At 41.9% G+C, this 24,668-nt stretch overlaps 2 protein-coding genes and 2 non-coding genes across 4 annotated transcripts; all 4 read left to right on the top strand.

Moving 5' to 3' along the window:
* Nucleotides 1–6,462: 6,462 nt before the first annotated feature.
* On the top strand, nucleotides 6,463–9,907 carry LOC124666708 (60S ribosomal protein L30). The gene is made up of 5 exons (XM_047204040.1): nucleotides 6,463–6,571; nucleotides 6,738–6,843; nucleotides 9,082–9,183; nucleotides 9,488–9,556; nucleotides 9,664–9,907. Exons 1-5 carry the CDS (start codon nucleotides 6,548–6,550, stop codon nucleotides 9,702–9,704), a joined length of 342 nt encoding a protein of 113 aa, XP_047059996.1. The 5' UTR covers nucleotides 6,463–6,547; the 3' UTR covers nucleotides 9,705–9,907.
* LOC124668739 lies at nucleotides 7,607–7,701 on the top strand. The gene has a single exon (XR_006991832.1). It is a non-coding gene; the product is annotated as a small nucleolar RNA Z103 (small nucleolar RNA).
* Nucleotides 8,076–8,169, top strand: LOC124668740. Its single transcript, XR_006991833.1, has one exon. It is a non-coding gene; the product is annotated as a small nucleolar RNA Z103 (small nucleolar RNA).
* Nucleotides 9,908–16,840: 6,933 nt separating the features above from the next.
* On the top strand, nucleotides 16,841–23,759 carry LOC124659856. Its single transcript, XM_047197680.1, has 11 exons — nucleotides 16,841–17,030; nucleotides 17,065–17,613; nucleotides 18,097–18,230; nucleotides 18,348–18,410; nucleotides 19,156–19,245; nucleotides 19,638–19,803; nucleotides 20,289–20,475; nucleotides 20,952–21,787; nucleotides 22,413–22,994; nucleotides 23,110–23,175; nucleotides 23,334–23,759. The coding sequence occupies exons 2-11, from the start codon at nucleotides 17,080–17,082 to the stop codon at nucleotides 23,445–23,447; spliced, it is 2,772 nt and encodes a 923-aa protein (XP_047053636.1). The 5' UTR covers nucleotides 16,841–17,030; nucleotides 17,065–17,079; the 3' UTR covers nucleotides 23,448–23,759.
* The last annotated feature ends 909 nt before the right edge of the window (nucleotides 23,760–24,668 follow it).

Genomic DNA, 24,668 nt, shown 5'->3' with positions numbered 1-24,668 from the left:
GAAGGCTCACCCTATTCTCCGGAGCCTATCCCACAAAGGAATAGCTCACTCACTTGTGGTAGACTTTGAGGTAGCCTCCAAACCTTCACAATCTTGCCCGGAGCAAATCCACAGCCCGGATGCTTCCGGACTCCTCTTGCCCACCTAGGGTTTCCAAGGAACCCTAGGAAGCAAGCTTCTCGATGAATACAAGGGGGAATGAGATTTGGCTTGGTAGAACGAGAGATCGGGTCCTCCTCTAACGATTCCCGGAGGGATTTGAGTTTGGGTGGAGGAGGAGGTAGATCTGAGGCTTTTGGTGTTTCTAGCAATGGAGTAAGAGAGAGAGAGAGAGCTCAAGAACAGCTTGTAGTGTAGTGCCTAACTGTTCAGAGGTAGGAGAAGGCATATTTATAGTGTTCTTCGAAATATGGCCGTTGGTCACTTGCCACCTCAGCTTTTCCCTCGACAAACCCGGTTGACCGGTGACGAGGGAACACCTCGGCAATGCCTACGTATTGTAGACTAGGGTTTCGGGAGAGCGACGATGGAGATTCCGGGGACGAGATTAGGCACACGACGTACCCAGCTTCGGGTCCCCTCGGTGGAGGATCCCTACGTGCTGCTAGCAATCCGAGTATATGATCATAGATGTGTTTACGGTGGTGCCGCCGTAGCGGAGCTATGTTGTCTATATTCCGTCTATCCGTTGTCCTCCTTATTTCGGGTGCCCCGGCTAGCTTTATATATGCAACCAGCCTAGGGTTTTACAAGAGTCCTAGTCGACTACTTCTTCGAGGTTGCCTTGTTGGGCCTTCTCCATATTTGGTCTTCTCCATATTGGGCCGAGCCGAGTATACTAATAATGGGTACCCGAAGGGTATGCCCATGTCAGTAGCCCCCGAGTTTATAGGGAAGTCGAAGACTTGCGTAGAAACTCCAAGCATAACCATCTCCGAAGTCGAAGAAATACAAGGCGAGGTCCATGTCGTAGATCTTGTGTAGCGTAGATGATGTCGACGATTCTTGAAATTATCGGGTGCGCGGCAGCGCTCCCGATGGGAGTAGCCCCGAGTCTATGGGTAAGTGCTTGCACTTAGGCATAGACTCAAGTTGTACTACTCGATGAAGAACTTAACTATATTTCTGGAAGACTTAATGAAATCCATGTGCTCCCGATGGGAGTAGGCTCCACTCGAGTCGTAGAATCGAGTTGAGTCTACAAACCTTAATTGTCGTAGATGCTGTCGAAGTTATCTTTCTATCGGGTGCGCGGCCAGCGCTCCCGATGGGAGTAGCCCCCGAGGCTACAGCCAAGTGTTTGCACTTGGGTGTAGGCTCAACTTGCTTGTAATTGACTCCACAATTTTTCCTCTTTCTTATCGGGAGGGTGAACAATACTCTCGATAAGAGTAGCCCCCGAGCCTATGAGCGAGTGCTTGCACCTAGGCATATGCTCAAGTTGTACTACTCGATAAAGAACTTGACTATATTTACGGGCGCAGCCCTCTTTTATCGACTCCAGGCCATTGCTATTTTTATTTGACATCCATATCTATATTGTACAGGGGATAATGGTAATTGGGGCTAGTTCATCCGACGGATCGGGTACTAGTTAAGCTCGCTCTAGTGGCAATCCGCAAAAACCTACTTCAAGATCACGTCCCTGGACATGATCTCGGGATACTGGTGTAAACTTCGACGAGTGCCGCTTAAGGTCTTACCATTCCGTCGAGTCCCGGTCATATTTATCGGGTACCTAACGCGTCCGTTAGGATTTTTCTTCGTATCCGTTGATACGGATAAAAGTAGCGGAGCGCGGTCTTCGGCGATGCCACGCCCAGCGGAACGGATCCGGGGTCTTACCTTCGCAAATTTGCGGCATTCGGAAATTGATCGCAACTTTGGCGTTCCGAGAATATATTGTCGAGTGCCTTGTTCGGCTGATGCAATGACCCATTTTGCGGGTTCTTCTATTTTTCTCTCGGGCTTGATAAGACAGCCGAATATATTGGTTCTTCTATATTGTCGGGTACATCACCGATGCTCTTGCTCGGAACAATATGACGAGTCAATGAACCCGAAGATTTGTCCACTTCTTTTTTTTTTTTTTTTTGTTCCTCCTTGATGAAAATTTCGTCGAGTTCCTCCTTCAGGAAAATTTCTTCGGGTCCTCCTTGAGGACAATTCTTCGGGTCCTCTTTGAGGACAATTCTTCGGGTCCTTCCCGAGGATAATTCTTCGGGACCTGCTTGAGGATAATTCTTCGGGACCTCCTTGAAGATAATTCTTCGGGACCTGTTTTTTCTTCAAGACAGTTTCGTCGAGTTCTCTCTGTAGACGATTCCGTCGGGTTCCCTCTTATATACTTGAATTTTGCTTTCTCCTGCACAAATAAACAATTTTTTCTATCTTTCCCTTACTTTCTTTTTCACATGCGGTGTCAGATGCTCAGATTCGATGATATGTAAAGTAAATATATGCCGCGCAGCCCCCAAGTGTCGGGTGCGACGAAAGTAAACGATAATCAACTTTGTGCAAAATAAAAGAACACTTAGCTTTTTGGACACGACGAAGTCAATGCATGATGAAGTCTTCGAGTGCAGCGAAAAAGTCGAGCCGAAGTAGAAACCATAAAATAATGAAAGTAGATGTCGCCAAATTATTGATGGAGAAATAGCCAAGCCCCCAAGCGCTATAGAGGTGATATCATGATTGTTTCTTAGATGTTGTGTCGCAGTTACGACCCGAGGCGAAGTCATGGTCGAGCCCCCGAGTGTTTAACCATGATGTCGAAAGAAGTTGACGGAGTTGTGACGTCATATAAGGTGACGCCATTTAAGATGAAGCCATGGACAATAATATATGAAGATGAATCCCAGATGAAGTATTTGAGCTGAATCCATATTGAAGATTATGCCATTAAATATAGATCATATATTGAAGATGAATCCACCGATATTATAGAGGATGAATCCATTGACCCGAAGAATCCCGTAATAACCATAGAAGATGAATCCGCTGATATCATAAAGGATGAATCCATTGATCCGAAGAATCCGGTAATAACCATAGAAGATGAATCCCAGATATCATAAAGGATGAATCCATTGATCCGAAGAAAATAGTTCCAGTAATAATTATAGAAGATTAATCCATTGAGCCGAAGAATCCAGTAATATAGAAGATGAATCCACCGAAGAAAATAAATCCAGTAATAATCCTTGATGATAAATCCAGTGACCCGAAACACCTCGGGTAATGTTGTATAAGAGTAAGCCAGTAATATTCATATAGATGAATCTTATAAGATGAATCCGATGAAGAAAAATCCAATAAGCCGAAGAAGATGACTCCACTGATCCGAAGAAGGTAATTTCACTAAGCCGAAAATAAATCCACGGAGCCGAAGTAGATATATCCAGAGGCGATGAAAAGAGATTCACCAAGTAATCGAGTGTATTTGTGGTAACAAAGTAATGACACAGCTCCCAGTGTCGGGTGTATTTGCTTTTTATATCGGGTGCGGCGGAGTCGATGTGGAAGTAGGTCGCCTGGCAGTGCAGTCGATGAGGTGGACATAGTCACGCGGCGCTTGGCCGGAAGTAGTGGACGCGACGGAGTAGTTGATATTGCAGATGTAGTCGATGAAAAAGATGCGGCCGACGTGGTTGATCCTCGACGGGTGAGCCCCTGAGCGTGGCAGGTGCGCTATGTCGAGTTCTCGTATGGCGAGCTCCCAAGCATGGCGAGTGCGCGATGGCGAACGGTATCGACGCGGCGAAGGAAGTCGAAGTTTTTATTTCGATCTGCAGTTATATTAAGCGCAAAAAATCTGCGCACAACGAAGATGCAAACCAAAGAAAAATTTGACCAAATCCAATAATTAAAAATACTTGATTGGAGAAATAACACCTGACGATGCTGATCCTTGTGTCGAGCGAGACAATAGTAGCGACTTGCTCGGATTTGTTCGGCGTTTTCGTTTGCACTATCTAGGCACTTGTTCTCTGGGTGTTCTTGATTTTCCTTGTCAGCACTTGGTCAGCTAGAATCCTCTCGTAACATAGTAGTGCTGCTCTTTTTCTTTGTGCGTGTGGAGGAAACAAAGCGTGCAGGTCTTGAAACTTGAGCACGCCAGCTCCTTTTCTTTCTTGGATGGACTAGCTGCCCGACGATTGATGTGATGTTGCTTCATAAATTGATGTGCCTGCTATCCGATCTCTTTTGGTAGCTTCGAGGAACCAAGAACTCCAACGCATGGAAACTTGTGCTTGGGGATGTCGTATGTAGAAGCAAATACGTATACTGTAGTTCGGCACGGTAGCGCTGTACCGGCGGAATTTTCTTCAAAGTTGGTTGTCCGGATTTGGAACTCCTCCCGAATATTGTTTGGTGAATCTGGATCGTGCCGAAAGAAAAAATTCTCCAGATGCAATCTGATCGTTGTCGATGACAATTGATGAGGGATCCCGCCCGGATGACAAAATCCAGTCGCCGCGATTCCCACAGACGGCGCCAATTGACGAGGGAACACCTCGGCAATGCCTACGTATTGTAGACTAGGGTTTCGGGAGAGCGACGATGGAGATTCCGGGGACGAGATTAGGCACACGACGTACCCAGCTTCGGGTCCCCTCGGTGGAGGATCCCTACGTGCTGCTAGCAATCCAGTATATGATCATAGATGTGTTTACAGGGTGCCGCCGTAGCGGAGCTATGTTGTCTATATTCTGTCTATCTGTTGTCCTCCTTATTTCGGGTGCCCTGGCTAGCTTTATATATGCAACCAGCCTAGGGTTTTACAAGAGTCCTAGTCGACTACTTCTTCAGGTTGCCTTGTTGGGCCTTCTCCATATTTGGTCTTCTCCATATTGGGCCGAGCCAGGTATACTAATAATGGGTACCCGAAGGGTATGCCCATGTCAACCGGACCACAGACCGGACTTCCCGGTGGTGAGGCCGGTCGGACCGGGCCAGTGACCGGATGCCCTTTGCGTCGTCCTGGAGCTCCTCCGGTTGGCGTCCGGTTGGCGCCCGGTTGGCGACCGGTCGACCGAGCCGCACGCCGGACGCTCCGGTTGGTAGGCCGGTTGACCGGTCGGCAACCGGATACGTTGGTTCCTCGTATTGAGCCCGGTTGGCGGCCGGTCGACCGGGCCGTGCGCTGGACTCGCCCCGGTTGGCGACCGGTTGGCCGGGCAGCACGCCGGACTGGCCGGTCTGTAGTCCGGTTGGACCGTGCTGCAGACCGAATTTCTGCTGTAGACCCCTTTTCGATTGTTGTTGAAGTGGGGGGGTCTCCTTTAGCCTTCTTGTTCCTTTGATACACCATTTATGCCTCTTTGCCTAATACCTGAGATTATCCTTATAAACATATTAGGCCAAATACTCTAGCACGGTGTCATTGTTACCAAAATAATGGATAAGGGTAAAATACCCTTACAGGATACAAATATAAGGAAATAATAGACTCATGTCTTATAATGAGCCAACTATAGAATGACGAAGTGATAAATACACCGATATAATGTATAGTAGTTTCAAGTTCGATCCCACAATAGGAAATTTGATCAATTAGTTAGTTTGTAGGTTAGGTAATTAGCATATTGGGGTCAAATTACTAAAATTGGCTAACATAAGATATATCCATTTTCATATCCACATTAGATTCAAAATTCAATACCACATTTGTATTTATTTTTGTAAAACGGATCCGGATATTTATCGTATCATTTCCACGGACGTTCAGATTCGGATATTACCAATCCCATTTTTAACTTGTTAAATACGAATGTCGGATAATATGGAGTATCCACTACCAGTTTCCACCCATAGATCCGACCCCCTGAGGCCGGAGTCCTCGGCCATAGGAAAGACAGAAAATATTGAAACTGAAACGGTCATAACTTCAGCATCCGAACTATGATTTTGTTTATCTTGGACTAATTTTAAAGCTAGCAACAAGGTCTACAAGATTATGCAGAGAACCATCATAGTCCAACAAAGGAGGGTAAAAGTTTAACCTATCTAAAATAGATAAACTGGTAAAACCTTCAATATAAACGCAACAAGTTAAGTTAGGAAACTGCGATTTAGGTGAAATCAATTTTGTTAAAAATATGATGACAAGAGATACCCATAAAAAGTGAAATTTGTAAGACAATTGTCTCACTTGGTTGTCCACTGGTAATGGAAGGCCTTGGCACGGTTTATCAGCTTCTTCCCATTGCTGAAATAGCCATCCCACTCGTAAAGTATTACTGTGCAGATTGCTAAAAAAGAGAAGGCGAAAACCGGTTTAGAAAAAGGCCTAAAATACCCGTTTTCAAACAAATTCGGCGTACCTACAAAAGGCAAACTGGGCCCAGTAAGCCCATTGACAATCCCATGCCCAAAGTCACTAAAGCCCACACCGGGCAAAACCCTTAGCCCTCCGCGTCTATATAATCAAACCCTAGCGCAACTGACTCCTCCATCTCGCAGACATCCCCGAGCAGAAGCCGCCGTCGTCGCCGCCGCCTCCAACACTCGCGTCGTCGCAGCCGCTTCTCCTCGGGTCGCAACCATGGTGGCCTCCACGAAGAAGGCGGTAAGGAACCCTCTTCCCCAGATTTGCGCCGATCCTTTGCGGCGGTCATCTGCAACTTCGGCCTTCTATCAGATCCAGCATTTCACATGGGCTATTTTTCCGATTGCTCGCGTGATTTATTCTCTCTGCTTCTCTAATTCTCGATGGTTTTCTTCTTATGGTGCAGAAGAAGTCCGGGGACAACATCAACAACAAGCTGCAGCTTGTCATGAAGAGCGGCAAGTACACGCTCGGCTACAAGACCGTCCTCAAGACCCTCAGGAACTCCAAGTGTAAGAAACCAACCTGCCTTGCCTTGCTCTATACGACATGTGCTGTTTGTACTGTTGGTTGTACGAGTAGTATGCGATGGAAGGTTGTCGTTTTACTCAGGAACTAGTCATGGTACGGTCGGTGAGCTCTGGCCGCGGATGAATAGATGCTGTAGTGTGTTCTTGCGCATCGCAAAAACTGATTACCGACGGATCTCATTGCCGCTGTGTATGACTCGATGCTATAGTGATTAGCTTCACCGTCGCTAATTCTACTAGTATGGGCTTACTGCTCTGCTCAAGTAGGTGATGGTGGTGTACATCTTAGGCGTATGGATTTTACTTTCATTGTTGCCCTGCATTTAAGTAGTGTGTGTCATAGAAAGGTTGCCAACATAGCACTCCGTTAGCATTTTGTGTTGTACTCCACATAGATCTGGTCTTATGTTAGTATCCCCAAAAGATTGCATGCTTCTAAGATGTCGTACTAATTGATTTCATTATGTGGATTGTGTTGCATTTTTCTCCCTCTAGATGATAATTATGTACTTAAAATGTTTTGAACTTGGATTATGGTGATAATTTCTCCTAGTTAATACACAGTTATCTTTGCAACACCTAATTTCTTGACCTGAGTATTTTAAGCCATGTAGGCAATTATGCTGAACATACTGAATTGGATATAGTGCTTTATATTGAACAGATAACTTTGCTCATCACATGGTGTGTTGGGTGTTTTGTGCGGCTGGTCCTAGCTTTTATTCTTGATGTACTGCTTTGTTCTGTGGATATGATGATCCTTTCCCCAAATGATCGACAGTGAACATACTGAGCGCTATAATTTCTCTTTGGAGAAACCAAGCCAGGACTCTGATCCTCCCAGTTGTTGTACATGATTTTGTTCTTTATTATTTGTGCTTTTTGTAGTTGTGCTTAATTTGATTTTCCCTTGTAGCTCTTTTGACTTCCATAGACTACTTTTGAATTTAGTCAACTAGGAACTGATGTTGCTTTGTGGCCCATGTTCTGTTCATATATGTGTGCCAGCAATGGATGTGTTTCTTTATGCCCATTAGGTGTTGAAAACTGATGCCACTGGATCTATTCATATGGTCATTGTGTATGAGTCAATACTATAGTAATCCTTAGCATTTTGCAAATGAAACCTGTGTAATGTCACTGTTTAATAGCAGAAACGAGAACAATTTGTTATCTACTCAATTCTATTTGTTTTTTATGTGTCACTTTGTATAAGGGATATGATGATCCTTTCCCCAGATGATCGACAATGAACATGCTGAGCGCTACATTTCTCTTCAGAGAAACCAAGCCAGGATTCTGATCCTCCTCTTTTGGACACATTTGCTTTTGTAGCCTTTTTCAGCTCGTTTATATTTGTAGTGAAGTCTTTATTACTGTGTGAACTTTGTTCTCTCTTGCCTGCTTTTTTAATTAACAACTTACATTTTGACAGTGAAGGATGTAGGTGTTTTAATTGATTAAGCATTGAAAAAACTGATTACTGGTGGAACTTGTATTTCATGGCCATCGTGTATGAGTCAATGCCATAATAACTCCCCCATGTTCTGTCTATATAATGGCTGTGTTATCACACTGTTTGTACCAGGAATGGGGATACTACCTTTGATATCTACTCTTATAGACTGTAGTTTTTATACATGCTGGATGGTGTCATACAAGTAGGTGTTTTAATTGATTAAGCATTGAAAAAACTGATTACCGGTGGAACTTGTATTTCATGGCCATCGTGTATGAGTCAATGCCATAATAACTCCCCCATGTTCTGTCTATATAATGGCTGTGTTATCACACTGTTTGTACCAGGAATCGGGATACTACCTTTGATAGCTACTCTTATAAACTGTAGTTTTTATACATGCTGGATGGTGTCTTACCATGAATTTGTGAATGTTTTCTATATATGTGGATGCAAGCAATATTGGTTGAAGACAATGTTTTTTGTTATTTCTTCCTGTGTCCCTTTTGTTGTCAGTTGCATTTTGAAGCTTGAAATATTGTAGTTAAAAGTGTCTTTTGAATGCAAGCAATATTGGGTGCAAGACAATGTTTTTTGTTAGTTCTTCATGTATCCTTTTTGTTGTCAGTTGCATGTTGAAGCTTGAAATATTGTAGTTAAAGTGACTTGTTTCGTCTGTTTGGCCTGGCACTACTTTCAGTTTACCTTGTCATTTTGTGGCAGTCCGTCTGATGCAAATAATGTGTTTGTGCTATTTACAGCAAAGCTAGTGATCATTGCTAACAACTGCCCTCCACTTCGGAAGTCTGAGATCGAGTACTATGCTATGTTGGCCAAGGTCACTGTCCACCACTTCCATGGAAGTAAGTTAGCAGTCCTTAGTTCTCAATTATTTTGAATCAATTTCTGTTTAGTGATGAGTTCCAAGGAATAATGCATATTTCTTTTCCTTACACTAAAATCTTGTGCTTAGGTCGAAGTCCTGTTAATATAATTGTCCTTCTTCCTTGCCACCTTGTCATTAAGGTGTTATTATGTCTTAAAGTTGCGAAAAATATTGTTATAATATATTTGCATTTATGCAAAACTTAGTGATGCAGTCAGCACCATACTCTAATTCTGTTATTGGATCAGCAATGTACTGATAACTGCAATGTCCAATTCCAGACAATGTTGATTTGGGAACGTCCTGTGGTAAATACTTCAGCGTCTGCTGTCTGAGTATCATTGACCCTGGTATGTTTCAGCAGCATTATCGATCTCGTTACCTGATCTTGTTTTGATTTTATCAGGTTTTGATATGCGATTTTGATCATGTTGCTTTGCTTTGTGTTCAATTTCAGGCGATTCTGACATCATCACCTCCACTCCAGCTGGCCAGTAACCAACCTTTTCACTGTCTTGTCTGATGCGTCGTCTGAGCCGTTCTAGACTGTAGTTCTTGCTGGACTTGATTTGGTCTCGTGTACATTTATCAGTCAATCAAGTTTCGTGGGGATATCTTTTTGGATCGGAAGTTTTGTCTCTGCCTGAGTTTAATTGCACTTTGCTGCACTGCTGTCATCAAAGTATGGTTATTCTGTGATAGTTTATCCGTGTTGATTTTCTAGGGCAGTTCAGAATGGTGTTTCTCATGCTCTTAATCTGATTGAGATTCTCTGAGCAACGGTGTTGCCATAGGTATGATGTTGTCTAGCATCTGATTAAGATGTAGGAGCAATTGAAAGACATTACCTAGACAGGGTTAGAGTGTATAAAGGAAAATATAATGACTACATCATTCTTTATCAAATCTTTATCAAATCACACAAATATTTGATAAGGCCATCTTCTGCAGTCAACAACTTGCTGTGGTCATTATTTTCATTATTAAATCTACATGTTATTCGTGCATACGGGAGCCAAAGTAATAACTTACAAATATGTGAAAAAACATGAAAGTTTGATTGATTGACCCGAAAATGAATAGAGCTGAATTGAGCGTCATAACTCGACCTAAACATGAGCCAATCTTTGTGACCACGCTCAGTTTTAGCTCGTTAGCTTAAATTAATATAATTATGTTTAATACTTTTGCAATATCTTAAAAATAAATACTCGCTATCTTAAAAATAAATAGGATAATTTGTTACCTTGAATGACACGAGCATATATTTTCCTATTTCTATGTGCAACAAAAGCGTGAAGGTTAATTAGGTGAGCAATTTTAGATATTAATTGATCTGCCCCTTTAAATAGCTACTACTATATGTTTTCGGCCAAAGTTTGACTGCAGACATTTTTATTATCTTGATTTTGAATGAAATATAATATTTACTAATGTTTAGTTTTGATATCGCCGTGTGTTTTACTAGTTAATAATTACGTTTAAATATGAGAAATTTTCTTGTTAGTTTTTTATCTCGAAACTAGCTCGAGATTGACTTGAGATCAATACAAGCTGAGTACTTTGGCTTAACCTTTCGCTCGATTCAATCAAAGCTTGCCTGAATCTTAAGACGAGGGAAGCCTAGTGTAAGTTGCTCAAACTAGTGGCAGCTAGTGACACCTGGTGGCTCGGCCGTGAAGGGGGCAAGCCATAGCGACTATGGGGTGAAAAGCCTGGGGCTTGGTTGTGGCAGCTGAGCTTGCTCTTCGCGACTCGAAGATGGTCAATTTGGTCAACACGTCCCGGTGGGATGGTTGGATAGTATGTCAGGGCCGCGACATGGTGGGTTAGCTGTGGTCTACAAGTAGGAATGGCAACGGGTCTGCCCCCGCACGGGGATTGTCTTTTCTTCCCCGTCCCCGCGTTTGTGAAATTCCCCCATGCACATCCCCATTTCCTACTTTGGGGACTATTTTTCCCCGTCCCCATCACCCACCGGGTATAGCAGATCCACGGGTTCCTCACCCCCAACACAAACAGTAGAGAAATCATGAAAATATCTCAGAAATTCAAGCTCAAAAATAACTTAATATGTGCAGACTGCAGAGTCACACAACCACACACTGACACACATAAGACATAACGAGTACTTATGTTTGACTCACGTAGTTCACACGATGACACCACCGAATCACGTGATTACTAGAAGGTAAGCAAGCATTAGTGACGTGCATAAGTACGTGTTAGCTCAAATTAAGTAGGACAAGCCAAATTTGTGGGATATTACCGATACATGCGGGGCTCCGCGGGGTTCGGGTATGGGGACTGCTAGAACGCCCCCCGCCCCGCTTTCCCCATCGGGGAGCATGTCTTGCCGTTAATACCCCCATGGGAATAAATTAGATACCACACCCGGCCCCTAATAGAGGAAAACCCCGTCGGGTTTCGGGTAAACGGTCCCCGTTGCCATCCCTATCTACAAGCCTTTGCCTTTTGCAATTTTGGTGGTTGGCAATTGAATCGCGCCGTGCATCAAGGGTGAGCAAGAGTATGTTAGCGCCAAAACTTAGGAAGGTTGTGTCGTGGACCGTGCATCACATGTTAAGGTAGCGACCTCTAGAGTTTTGAGGTGCTCTGGATGTTGCCCCAGGTCATATGGGCAACGAGGTGGTTTCCGGTGTTGGTCCGGGCATCGCGCGGAGCAAAGTCGTGGAGGCTTCTTTACCATCGCAGGAGCATCCCGAGCTCCTCTGTAGTCACGGTTTCTTCTCTTCTATAGTGATGGTAGACTGCCTAGTTTTGTGCAGCGGCTCACTATTAATTTTTGTATGTGTGATTTAATGTCTTCTTTGGTTACTCTTCTACATCTTGTAATCTCTATCTAAATGCAATGAAAAGCAGGCCTAACTGCTTTTTTTTTTCAATAAAATGAACACAAAACTTTTAGCTCGTGTTAAAAAAAATGTTAATCCATACTAAAATTGAGTTATTTTCTTGGGTATTTGTATGGCAGGACGGTACAGGAAATAATTTAGTGGGTCAGCTTGTTTGGGTCCATTGCGAACGTTGTTATAGGCTGTACCGTGTAAGACCGAGCGAATATGGCAGTGGAAAGGATGTTTGCCCATACAGAAGTAGTAGTTCACTGGCCTCGTTAACTCGCGTCCCCTCTTTTTTCAAACTCAAAATCGGTGTCGCTGTGACCTGACGCGAATGATGTTCCCTCGTCGCCGTCTTATCTCGGCGAAAGCAGGTTCTTTTTTCCTTGTTGCCTTCCACGTACCCGATGGATGTGATCAGATCGATCATCCACGGAGGAGCATCACTGCTCGTCTGCTCCTATCCTGTAGAACCACGGGGAGAAAAGGTATAACGGGTAATGGACGTTAGGAATTTGGCTGGTCACCAAACCCCAACCTACTACTTTCCGACTTTCGCCCATACCAACTACAGTACTATACATGAAATTCGTCTAAAATAAAGCGAATTTTGGAATTGCTTTTGAACGTTGCAAAAGTTCAATAGTATAAATCAAACTGTTGGCAATAAGTGATTGCCATATCATCCATAGCTGATTCTATATTAGTTAGCTATATAAAATATATACTCCATCTGATCCATAATAATTGTCGGGACTTTAGTTTAAATTTATCTAAATTTGAATTAAAGCCTTGCCACTTATTAGGATAGGGAGTACTAGTTTATTAATATGTGGCTCATCCTATGCTCTTCCAAAGTGCATGTAGCTTTTGCATTAGAGCTCACTTCTCTTCCCTCTCCAACTCAGCAAAATTATATCCTCTGTCTATAAATAGACATCTACGATTTGTCTAAATCTTGATATATCCAGACACTAAGACAAACCTCAGACGTCTATTATAAATGGAGGGAGTACTATTATTTAATACTGACAACCTGCTTACATCTTGAGAATGGATAAAAATGGCTATATTCTAAAATTTTAGCACAAGATAAATCAGATCTGATTTTTTAAAAAACACTTTCTTTTCATAATGCCCTGGGCTGGGCGTCGCGCTAGATAGCATGACACAATGGCATGGGGCGTGATGCAGGATATCATGATGCCCACGGTTGCCGCGTCATCCAACATGGCGCCATAGCTCAAGCCGTCATGCAAGCACACCATTTTTTAAGAGCATATTTGATTCAAAGGATTTTAAAAGCACATGAATAGGAAAACGCAAGAACAATATGTCATTACATTTGAAATCCTACATAAATAAAAAACGTTAGATTAGTTGCAGGAGTCGTTTGATTGCACCACATGAAAAACATAGGAAATTTCTATAGCGATTGAGTACGTGTTATAGTTGTCACGGACGCATATAAAAATTACCAAGAGGTCTAACCTCTTGCTTGAAATCCTACAGAATTGTTTTGTAGTAAAGCAATCTATATGAAATTTAGAGGGTTCAATCCTTTGAATCAAATGAATTCTATAGAAAAAATCGTATAATAAGAATCCTACAAAATTACTTTAGAAATAATCGAATCAAAAAATCCTGAAAATTTCCAAACCTGGTCCATTTGTGGGAAAGTATTAAAAAAGAGTTATTTTTATTCGTATTCATGCTTACATCAGTCTACTGTATCCGATCTAACTTGATCTCTGAAGAACAGATTGAGGGGGACAAAACGAGCGAGGCTGCTTCTTTTTTCAAGAAAAGAAATGAGCCTGTACAGATTCCAAGGTGCAGCTCGGCGCGTGATACATCGCGGCCAACGCCCATGTTTAGGTGCTGACGTTCCATCGGCCTAGTGTACCAGTTCATGCCTGCAATTATTTGCGAGGGACACGGCCTTGATTACAGGCAATTATTGCAGCCCTTAAGTCGTCCGTTAGGAGTGGACCGGAATCTTGCATGGCGGTAGGGTTCCAGACTCTACCACTGTGTTTGTTTTTCTGTAATACTACTACTATAATCATGTGATTATATGAAGATTCTTGATCGCAAAAATAAAGTGATTATGAAGATTCCCGGGAGCTGAGATTCCATCTTCCATGGATCTGCAGAGGCTTACTGGGGCCACCGTTTGATACTGAAAGATTCCGTGGAGTAGTATTTGTTTGGGGCGTAGCAGTATCTTCTATAGTGTAATCTTATGATTCCAGTATATGAATTCATGGGAAATCCGGGGTTTCAAGTTTGAGGGTCTGTTGTGCCGTGCCATTTTGGTAAAGGAAATACCCAAGCCCAGTTTGAAAGATTCAGAAAAGAAACAGTCAAGTTCAAGTTCAAGCCAGTCAAATAGTAGTTATGTGGTCTATACGGCCACCGGTGGTCACTGGACGTATTTGCCCGGTTTCTATCAAGCAATTGACGTCAGATCTAAGCAACTTGACATGAAAAGCAAATTTTCAATTATCCAATTTCCACGTAAGTGATTTCCTGGTCTGGGGAACCAGGGAAGTGTAATTCAGGAAGTGATTCTCCCATACCCCCTCCATCCTCAAATAAGTGTATTTTTAGACTTTTTATTTAAGTCATTTTTTCTCACATTTGACCAACTATATCGGAAAACATAGCCACGTTTATTACACTAAATTAGTATCATTTGATTCATTTTAAAATGTAGTTTCATATTATACTGGTATGATGCCATATATGTTACTACTATTTCATATAAGTTTGGTCAAATTTAGTTCTTTTTTTTAGAAGATGGAATTCTTTTTTTACTTAGACCAAAAGCTAGAAGCACACTTATTTGAGGATGGAGGGCGTATGTTTTAAAATTGTATTCATCCAAATCCCAATTATAAATATATCAAGTTGCTATCTGAATCTAGGCTGGCACTACACGTCTCCCCTGCTTGGATTCATTCCTGGACCAATGGTCTAAGCGCATAGTTAATCAGGACTCTGAACCAGCTGACTAGAATATTATTGCAGAACTGAATGCTACTTGAGGCTTTGGTTTCCAAGTAACTTACTCTAAAACAATATATCCCTAAATTAGCAGCACACAGAAAACCCAATTATAATGCTAAACCATTCGACACACCCTCATTGCAGTCATAAACTCGTCAAAGTTTTTTTTTCCCATTCTACGATACTCATGGTGATAAACTCGTGAAAGATGACCTGCTAGTCCTGCAGTGATGAATCCATGAAAGGGCCACACGTTAGCAAATTCTAATCAGTAAGCAGAAACGAACCTCCACTGATAGAATACCTACAGGATTTATGGCAAGATGGTCCATCACAAATGTCCTCCCAGTTCATTACCAGCTACAGGGACAGATTCGTGAAAGAAATGTTGCACCTTTGGACACCGTGCAACACAAGCTAAGGCATTCGTTTTGCCTGCACCTTGTTTCCACGGTTATTAAAGCGAAGGTTTGGCCATCTTTGCAAGCGCAACGATTCTTTAGTGGTAGGTTCCTATTAACATATCAGGGATGAATCTCATTACCAGATCAGCAAAGTGAACAAGACCTAAACCTTTAAGCCTTGCCAATGACAGAATAGGCCTTAGCTGTTCCAACGAATAACATAAAATGGTACTCTGCCAAATGAAAGGAAAATAACGCTCCCTCCTTCCCATAAAAAGTGTCTCAACTTTGTCAAAATTTGGATGTATCTAGACATTATCTAGTAGGTAGATACATCAAATTTTGACGAAGTTGAGACACTTTTGGTGGGAGTACATAACATAAATGATTGTAGTCAAAGTGCATGTTAACCATAGGATAGGATGGTGTTTCAGCTAGTTTGGTGAAAGTACAAAACGATGGGGTCTTGGGGAGGAAAACACCGGAGAGCTAATCAGACGCCAACAGGTTATATATTGTCAGCTTGGCACATTCTGAGTATTAGTTTAGAGGTTTTGCTTCAGTGTTCTGCGAGAGAGGCGCTCGCTTGCGTGACTGCACTAATTACCAGGTAAATACAAGATGGCAAGATCCTGGACTTAGCTATTGTTTATTGCGAGTGGATTAAGAACTTCCATGCTACCAATGATGGAAACAACAGAATGCTTAATTTAAACAGAAGGTCAAGAGAGTGACGCAGAACTCACGTTGCACTTACCTCTCGCAGACCACAAAATTTCAGCCTACTTGGGGTGATAAATCAATCAGGTGCAAATATTCCATTTGAGCAAGTGATGACAAGCAGCGTGAAGAAAATTCTGCAGTTTGATATCAGCAACGGAGCTCCTTTCACCTTTCTAAAGACCCTGCAGTATCCGGCGGTAGTTAGCGTTGGCAAGTTGCAAATGGACATCTGAACTCCTAAGCAACCATCAACCTCACAGGCAGCACGAGAAAAGGACGATTTCAGCACAAATATAATAAAGCTATAGCTTTATTCCATCCAAATAATTGAACAACAGATTCCACAAACATGACCAATAGAAATATTCAAGATTCCCTTGCCTTTCTTTTTTCTCCCCTACATTATAGGCATAAAGCTATTTACTAAAAGGTTAGCACTAGCAGTGCTGAAAAATGTGTGGGAGGTGTGAAGGTGCAACAACTATCTACTATACAAATATTAGTTTTGCGTGGTATTAACAACGACGGGTGAGAAAGTTACAGACGAAAAGCATTATTGAAAAGGAAAGCAAACCACCAAGGGACTATACTAATGACTTTATGGCCTTCATGGGATGGCAGTTGATAACTCATACCGAGATATCAGTACCTCCCTTGCAATACTTATTTCCACTGCATACCTTCTCTACTATAAACTGCAGGACAGACAAGTACAGAGGGGTTCTTCCCAGAGAAGCTCATGATATCTCTTGCTTTGAAAAAAGGCTCATGATATCTAGCTTCCAGCCTTCCAACTCCGTCTTCTCCCAGGATCAGCTATAGAGGACACCTCTGCCGCTGGCATGCATCAACACCAAAGATAAGATCTACAAGATGGCCAGGGCTGGTCCAACTTGCAGATTCCTTTCGTGGTTTTTGTGTTTTGTAGCATGTGTTCTCATGGTGTCTGCTGTGCCTGGCCATTCATGGTGCCCTCTACATCCTCACCCGAGGCGAGAAGCAGAGTTTAAGCAGAAGACAAACAAGTTTTGGGAGTACCAGGAGCAGAGTAATACCTGGGTGGAGATAAGCATGCCTTTCAATCTGATGTCCTGCATCAACGGTACCTGCACAAAGGTAGGCTCAATCAAGCAACCAGAAAGGAAACATGGCCGTGCTTCCATTTCTAATCAAGAGAAGGATACTGATCCAGCCCTGCCCACGAGGAAACGAATTTCCTTGGCAAGGATGTCAGAATCGTCTGTGTGGGTGACAGGGCAAAGTGGATCAATATACGAGAGGTTTTGGAATGGGGTGATGTGGGTGATTGCTCCTCACGAACTTCCAACATCGGCTGGGTATGCAACAGCAACTTTCATTGTGAATACAACCATCCTTGCTCTGTCAGAGGCTGGAATCCTCTATCAGGTAAGCTGCATCCCCATAGTCTAACAGACAGTAGTTCTAGCTTACTCAGACTTGTGGTTATAATCTTCTATCGCATATCGCTATTCTTAGTGTCTCTTTATAGAAAACCCCAGTATCTTACTTGAACTGTTTGAGCTCTTTAATGGAACTGTAGAAATATCTTCATAAGTTCTAGAACAACCATGACCTCCCTTGGGTCAAACTTGTCTGGAGTTACTACAACAATTATCCCCCTCACGCATCGGTTGTCCTGTTTTTTCTCTTTCTTCTAAAAAGGGTTCAGGTCATTCTGTTTGCATCTCTGAAGTGTCTGAAATATAAGATGAAGATGCTGTAGAATTCAGAATGAACCCATCTATCCTAGCCAGCTGTAGCAAAGAGTAAATCATATATCCTTATGTGAAATTGACTTCTCAATGAATTCAACTGCAAGCAAATTAGTCGCTATTATGCTTTAACTATAATAGTTCTACATCTTTACAGCTACAGCTAAACGAACATGCCCAGCCTATCTGGACAGAGATGACATTCAGTTACGAACAACTCCCAAACCTTGGAGAAAGGACACAAAGTCAAGGAACACACATAAGAAACGGGGTTGTATCGCGTAACGGAAGGTGAATTTCTACCATAATGCTCCTTCTAAGGTCAATTTGTCCATAAAAAGAGTTCATCTTGTTAGTCTGGAATTACCAATATACAGTGGTTGAAAGAACTTATTCCTACTCAACCAGGAAACTTTTCCTTTCTATCATGAATGGGTCCCTACTTGAGGTCACAGAACTTCAACCTCTAAGGTATGAGTCAGCTTTATTGAACTTCATTCTCTTGCATGCCTATACTATCTTGCTTAAATTCAAATACAAACCACAGAAGGAAATTAAAACAAAAGCTTTGGCATATGATGTTTTACTCAATCAGCATTATAAAGAGCACAGTAAATTCATGGTTTCTTAAATCTTCACAACTATTTGTCATGCCTGACTTAAAATATAGTGCATTTAATCTCCAATATATACACAAAATTGGTGCGAAGACACCACATTTGACATCAGATATAGATATTTTCATGCTTTTTCAATAAGCGGTATTTAACTATTTATACATAAAAACAATATGAAAACAATGAAAAAAAATATAGTATTTATGTGCTGGACCCATATTACAACTAGTAATTAAGAAACTCAAGGGCTCAAATGGACTCTTTTCCTTTTAAAATGTTGCGAGTCACAGCTATAAAGGCCTTATTATCAAACAGGTTGAAATATTATTTACGTAACATACTTTCAGTGCAGTGCTCAGTAATTCCTTAGAAAAAAAGATGGCATAGTAGAATAAAGGGTTGATGAACTTTAGATATTATTTCCTGAATAAAGATGCCTACATTAAAGTTTTGACCAAAGGTTTGGTTATCTGAATCAAAACAAACAATTTGCACAACTTCCTGTAACCTACTTATGAAAATCAAACAACTTGTAACTTCTTTTATCACTACTACCATGGCCATGGATAAAATAATGGTTGACTGCTACTGATGCATAGGTGGAACTGCCATGGGCGTCCTGCAGGAGCAGATGTATCATATATATCTGATGCTGAAAACGCAAGACCAGGGACCGTGTTCACAGTAAGGTATGTTTAGCATGTGTACCTAAGGAGACGAGGGGGAGGGGGGTACGATTTTAACCTACCCTGGAAGGGAAAAAATGGTTCAATAAACCTCAGCTTGCTCCTGTCCTGGTCAATGACTGAAACAAAGATAAACTTGTACACGAGAGAGGGATGCAAGAGAAAGTCAAGCATATTCCTCTTACTGTTCGTAACATAGTTTCTACCCAAAGCTCTATTGGTACATTAAAGATTAAAAAAATGACTAGGAGCATAGGTGAAGCAAGATATATATCAACCTTCTTTGCTTCTCTGACAAGTCAACCCTATACTTATTTATGATGTTCGTCCAAGACTTGATGTACTTGTATGATATACTGTTTATGCCAATACTAAGACAGGATAATGCAGTGCAGCTCTACTGGAGACCTATATGAATTTGATAGAGAAACAAAGCCATCATGGAAAAAACATATATGGAGTGAAAAAACAACACCAAATGTCTCGCTGAGCTCATCTGTTGGGTGTGCTTTACATGGTCTCTTAGGATCTAATTCAGTATCACTTTTTCTGATAACCAAGGTATGTAAGGATCTGTACTTTCATAAGCAATTTAATGGATTCAAGCTAATATGCCAACAATTTATATTTCATGGGGTACCCGTTGCATATTATCTACTTCAAATTTAAACAGGCTAAGCCATGTTGACTTTTAAAACTCAGGAACAATATATCATGCGTTCCTGGTAGTTATGATTCTTAGCTTGATATGCAATAGCAGAATAGAAACAAGATGATTCCAAGTCGATCATAACAGTGCAACAAGTATCACCTACACAATTCAAGATAAATTAGTAACTTTAAGCTGCATGAACTAACTACAGATAATAAATAAGTTCCTGTAAAAGAACTAACTGTAGATAGGTTGAAAAGATAAAACAACAAAAGAAAGTTTGCTAGTTGTTGAACTAAAATGATGTCATGGAAAGGAGCCTAGGACCTTTTGTCCATTAAAATAATTACATCTATAATATATTCAATTGTTAAAGGTATTTATAGATTGGCAGGATGGTATTTTGGTGGAGCGGCGGTTGCACAGAAGGAAATGGAAGTGGGAAAAACATGGAGCACCTAAGGGTCAAAGACTTAGTTCAATTACAGAAGTTCAACAGGATGAATCTAATGATGCAACTTCAATGTTTTTTACGACAACCACAGGAAAAGTATTTGAGTACCAGTTTCCAAAATATACAGGTAGAGACTCCTTTAGATTTCAGAGATCTTTATTTTATTTGCACCTGAGGTCTTTAAATATGAATTTGCAGAACTTTTCATAGAAGAAGCATTTACTGTAGTCACATTTGTTTGTTCTTAGAGTTGAAAGAAAGAAATAAACCATAGTTATGAAGATGCTAGTACAGCATGGTGAGTTCTTTAAGTAAAATGAATCTGCAGCAATAAAGTCTTCTTTAAATGATTAAATCCCATGTGCCTCAGTACAGTCCTGTGATGTTGTGTACTTTTCATTTGTCAACAATAAGCACGGTATACTCTCGGCTTTTCACCTAGTATATCATTTCATTTTAAAAAAAAAATCTTTGAAGAACAAGTCACACCCCAGTCGTTTAATTTTTACATTTTTAGCCTATTTAGTCTTTCTAGAGCAATAGTTATCTTAATAAATCCAAGCAAAAACTAAATTTGCATTGCCTATCTTTTCACTGAACAAGGTGGGTCTCCAAGCAATAAGATTAGAGGACTATGGATAAATCACATGTCTCCTGACCATGCAAAAGTAGCAAGAAGCGTTCGAGGTCTACAGGTTCAAGTTGGCAGGCTGATATTTCAACTAGATGATGGTAGGCTCGGAGAGCTGCATTTACCTGGTATGGGAGGTGATCATTTTGGTCCAGGTCAACAAAATACCATAAGAAGGAAAGTCTCAAACAAGTATGAGTGGTCTATCCTAGATACACCAGAAACAGAAGGTTGGAATGCAGAATATTGCACTGAAGAGCATGGCCCAACAAACTGTATTGCCGGAGCAATGAATGTTGCTGCAGATACGGAACCAACCGTCTTGAGCAACGCCCCGCCTAGAAGGAGAAACGAAGAAGAGAAGCAACAGTACCTACATGTTCACAGCCACGAGAGTGATGAAACTGAATCGTACAACTTTCTATCACGAAGCATTTATCTGAACTTCCATATGCGGGTGATGCATGCAGATAGATCACTTTTTCTCATAACAGATAATGGATTTACTTTGGAATATCTAAACACCAATGGTGTCTGGCTCTGGCTAAGACATGAGCACGCTACAGCCATGAAAGGTACACTAGGAAGCTATAATGGCAGCTTGTATCTTGTCGATCTTCATGGGAACTTACATATTAGAGAAAGAAATGGAGATGACCTCTCATGGATTAATTGCACAGCAATGAGGAAGGGAAGACAGGTTGCAAGTGGACCTCCATGGGATGGCATCCCTGGTTTATCACGCAGAGTGACAACAGATGATGTACTTTTCTTTGTTAACAAGAGGGGCAGATTGCTACAATTCACGGTAGAAGTCAAACATGCTTTATTTTGACTAATATTGGTTTTATTACATACAAGAATACAATGAGCCATTTTATGCATTATCCAAGACTGAATGCATGTGACCTTTATCAGCAAAAGGCATTAGTTTTATCTCCTACCAAAGTCCTGCATAGCTCCTCACAAAAACAAAAGGTCTTACATAGCAGCGTGCAATATTTCCACAGGAGAAAGTTATTAATGCATTGCTCTAGATAATTCCATGTGTACATACAGACATTAATGTAAAGTACAGAAGTTAGTCAAGAATTCACTGGTAGGAGTTTATAGCTATAGAGAGAGCAGAACAACATGCACGCAAAATTCAGTATCACAAGAAATGCAGCAAATTTCTCTGTTTCCATATTATTAATGTTCCAGATAGATATTTCATATAGAAGATAACTAAATGTACAATTAAAGGGAGAAGGCTTATTGGTTATCTTTTTTGTGAAACAAAACATAATTAAAAAATTCCTCTGCTGTCGATATAAGTTAGAGTATATATTCAGCTAGGAAAAAATTAATCCCAAATAATGTTTCATCATCCAAGTTTCTTGAATTCTGAGTAAAAAACAGCATTACATTGAAGTTTTTAAAACCTTTTGCAGGTTGCATTGCGTAAATTCAGGTGGAAGGACTGCCACAGCCCTCCCGATACCAAGATTGCATTCATCGTAGATCAAGAGGTGTTCAGAAGAAATATCGTCTTCGCAGTTGGTCGCAACGGGCGCATGTACCAGTATAACAGAATTACAGAGCTATGGCACAGGCACTACCAATCACCTCACCTCGTCCTGTCGAGATCACCTGGGACAGCGATGACACCGTCCCCTCTCTCCCTCGCCGGCTCCATCTTTATGATATCTGAGCACGGGGGGCTCGTGGAGTACCATTTCAGCCCGCAGGACGGGTGGGAGTGGGTCGAGCACGGTACGCCCCACCGGGACGTCACCCTCGTAGTCGCCCCAGGGCCATGCTTTGACGGCGCCCAACTGTTCGTCATCGGGTCAGACGGACACGTCTACCGGCGGCACCTGGACAATCGAACGTGGAGGTGGACGAGCCATGGGCACCCGTCGGAACCATCCACCATGGCACCGGACAGTTCAGGCGGTGAGCAGAGCTGCGCCACGCTGGGCACCACGGACGCGCACTACGCGAGCAGCTTCAGGGGAAGCTGCGACGAAAAGGTCAGCGCTGCAAACCAATATCTAGGCACCCTGGACTGCGGTGTTCCTACTCCTGCTGCTGCTATTTATTGGTAACGGCGCGCTAATAACACCTACTATGCAATTCGACAAACAGGTGGCGGCCATGCGGCCGGTCCCGTTCTCGGAGGACGCGGTGGTATTCGAGCTGCGCGACGGACGGGTAAGCAAGCAAGATAATGGTCGCGCTGCGCCACCTCTGCTCCTCGCCGCGTCGCCTGAATCATAGGTGATTGGCGGGGGAGGGGCAGGCAATCTGCAGGGAAATGAATGAATGCTCACCGGAACTTTGGTTTCTTTCTTTTTGCGTGTGGCGTGCAGTTGGCGGAGCTGCGGCGTGCGGCGGAGGGGCGCGGCGGGTGGGAGTGGGCGCGGATCATTGGCACGCCGGCCAGCGCCTGCATGACCAGCTACTGGACGGCCGTTGCCACGTAGCCGTTGCCCGGTGGGAAGGAAGCGGAAGCGCGGAGGCGGAACTCTATTCGTCGTGTGGCGGGAACGAAACGGGGATCAAATTTCGAACGGGATACCCGCACGACAGATCATTGTAGCTGACTAATCAAGCTAGTCACAGACTCACAGTAGACGAAAGTGAAGGACAACAATTTGTCTCTTACCAAACATCGTAATAGTTTACCTTACAGATAGAAACTCAACAGGTTACAAAAAAAATATATCGACCAAATATATGAAAATCACTCGTAGCTCCCAAGCTCTAGTGATCTCAAAAAAATCGAAAAGTTCATTCTTTATGTCTCTGGAAGTTCTAAAAATATTTATATAAAAATTTGCATCGAAATGTCTATGTGATCTCCATATAAAAATGAATATTGGAAGAAAGTTTGAGTTTTTTTTCGAAGCAACGGTTTTTTTTTTGTTTTCGTATCGCCTTCAATGCAGCATATTATCTAGTAAAACTATGCAGATATAGAGATAACATGTGTATATATACACTTTTAAAAATAACTTAAACTTCCAAATACCATTTCTGAGTTTTTCCTCTCTCCTGAATATATCACTATCTCAAAACCTCTTCCAGAGGAATCAAACTAAGTTCTCAAAAAAACAGGATTTATATCGGACATAGTAGAATCTTCCACTATGGACGCGAATTTTTGGCTTCTAGGTGTGCCAGCACCTGATTTCAGCAATAAAATCCAAAAAAAAATACGTACTAAAATTGATTTTAAAATACGGCATAAATCATGTGTGTGGAGTATGTATGTAAGCATGTGCATGTCAAGTCTCAACTTAAAATATAAAATTATGTAGCCTACAGAAAAATAACAAACCATATTGTTTATAGTGCGTATACTATTTACGGTATAACAACGTTTCATTTTCACGTTTTTGTGTGAATCACATACGGCTGTATTTTCTTCTGAAAATTTGCACAGGTAAGTGTCAAGATGACATTTACGTGACGGAATTATTTCACATTCTTTGAAATATTTAAATAACGTTTTTTGAGTATTTTGAAATCAGGTGCGTTGGTACCCAGGTTCTACACCATATTTTCGTTTCCACTATGATTTATATTCTATCAACCACTTCGCAATTCACACAAAGTGGAGAGCTCGGGCCTATTATCCGCGAAGAGATCACTACTCCACACCAATAACCAAGCAATTTAGGATGAACACCCTCTCACGGGCT

Source organism: Lolium rigidum, chromosome 6, assembly GCF_022539505.1.
Source record: "Lolium rigidum isolate FL_2022 chromosome 6, APGP_CSIRO_Lrig_0.1, whole genome shotgun sequence".
Lineage (NCBI taxonomy): Eukaryota > Viridiplantae > Streptophyta > Magnoliopsida > Poales > Poaceae > Lolium > Lolium rigidum.
The sequence above is the reverse complement of the archived record's forward strand: the minus strand, read 5'-3'. Positions and strand labels throughout refer to the sequence as shown.